The 806-nt window shown below is 40.0% G+C and overlaps 1 protein-coding gene across 1 annotated transcript in view; it reads left to right on the forward strand.

The window, feature by feature from the left end:
• Positions 1 to 137, forward strand: part of LOC122060830 (F-box protein At5g49610-like) — a 3456-nt gene extending 3319 nt beyond the window's left edge. Inside the window, exon 4 of the mRNA XM_042623921.1 lies at positions 122 to 137. Within this exon, the coding sequence (XP_042479855.1) occupies positions 122 to 137 (16 nt within the window). The remainder of the gene's footprint in view (positions 1 to 121) is intronic.
• The last annotated feature ends 669 nt before the right edge of the window (positions 138 to 806 follow it).

Raw genomic sequence — 806 nt, forward strand, 5'->3', positions numbered from 1 at the left:
GAAAAGGAAGGAAAGAATAAGAATCTTGAGCTGGGTATGAAATAGTTTAGGTCTTGTTTGGGCTTCAGATTTGTTTTTCAAAAATAGACAGAATGATTTCCAATTTTTATTTGTGTTGTAGTTGTAAGGTTTTGTAAGGAACATTAATTATTGTTAAGATGATTATAATGAAAGAATTCCAAAGTCGTTTGATTGCTAGGGCAGGATTTTGAGCAGACAACACCAATTTTTCTATCAACTGATATAGTGAATTGTTTCTCCCATCCCCCCCCCCCTTACAAAGTCTTGCCAATTTGGTGGGACATCGCAGAATTTATGAAAGAAACTTATAACAGTGCTATGGGCATTTGAAATGGCATCCTCATCTCAACATGTCTGACCTTGCCTTTCGGTATCTCACTCCATTGTTGCAACCCCGCCCAATTTCACACCAGCCAAGTCTTTGACAACCTCCGCCACTCCCACAACCATCTGCACACCGCACCACCCCTACTCCATCGTTAAACCCACCCCTGCCCCATCGCCAAAAACCCAAACCGCCCAGCAGTTTATATGGTACTAGCAGTTTCCCGCTTCCTCCATTCCTTCTACCATTGTAGTTCTAGAGAGAGAGAGAGAGAGAGAGAGAGAGAGAGAGAGAGAGAGAGAGAGGGGTCACTATACACGATAAACACGAGAGTTATTTTACCTTCCTTTCTTTTGCATCCAAAATGGAGATGTAAAGGATATTTAAATGTCTGATTTTAGTTCACGTATCTAGGTTTGAATTTAGGTGATCCAAAAAAGAAAAAAAAAAAAAAAAAATT

The sequence above is a fragment of the Macadamia integrifolia genome, chromosome 14, assembly GCF_013358625.1.
Source record: "Macadamia integrifolia cultivar HAES 741 chromosome 14, SCU_Mint_v3, whole genome shotgun sequence".
NCBI classification, from domain to species: Eukaryota; Viridiplantae; Streptophyta; class Magnoliopsida; order Proteales; family Proteaceae; genus Macadamia; species Macadamia integrifolia.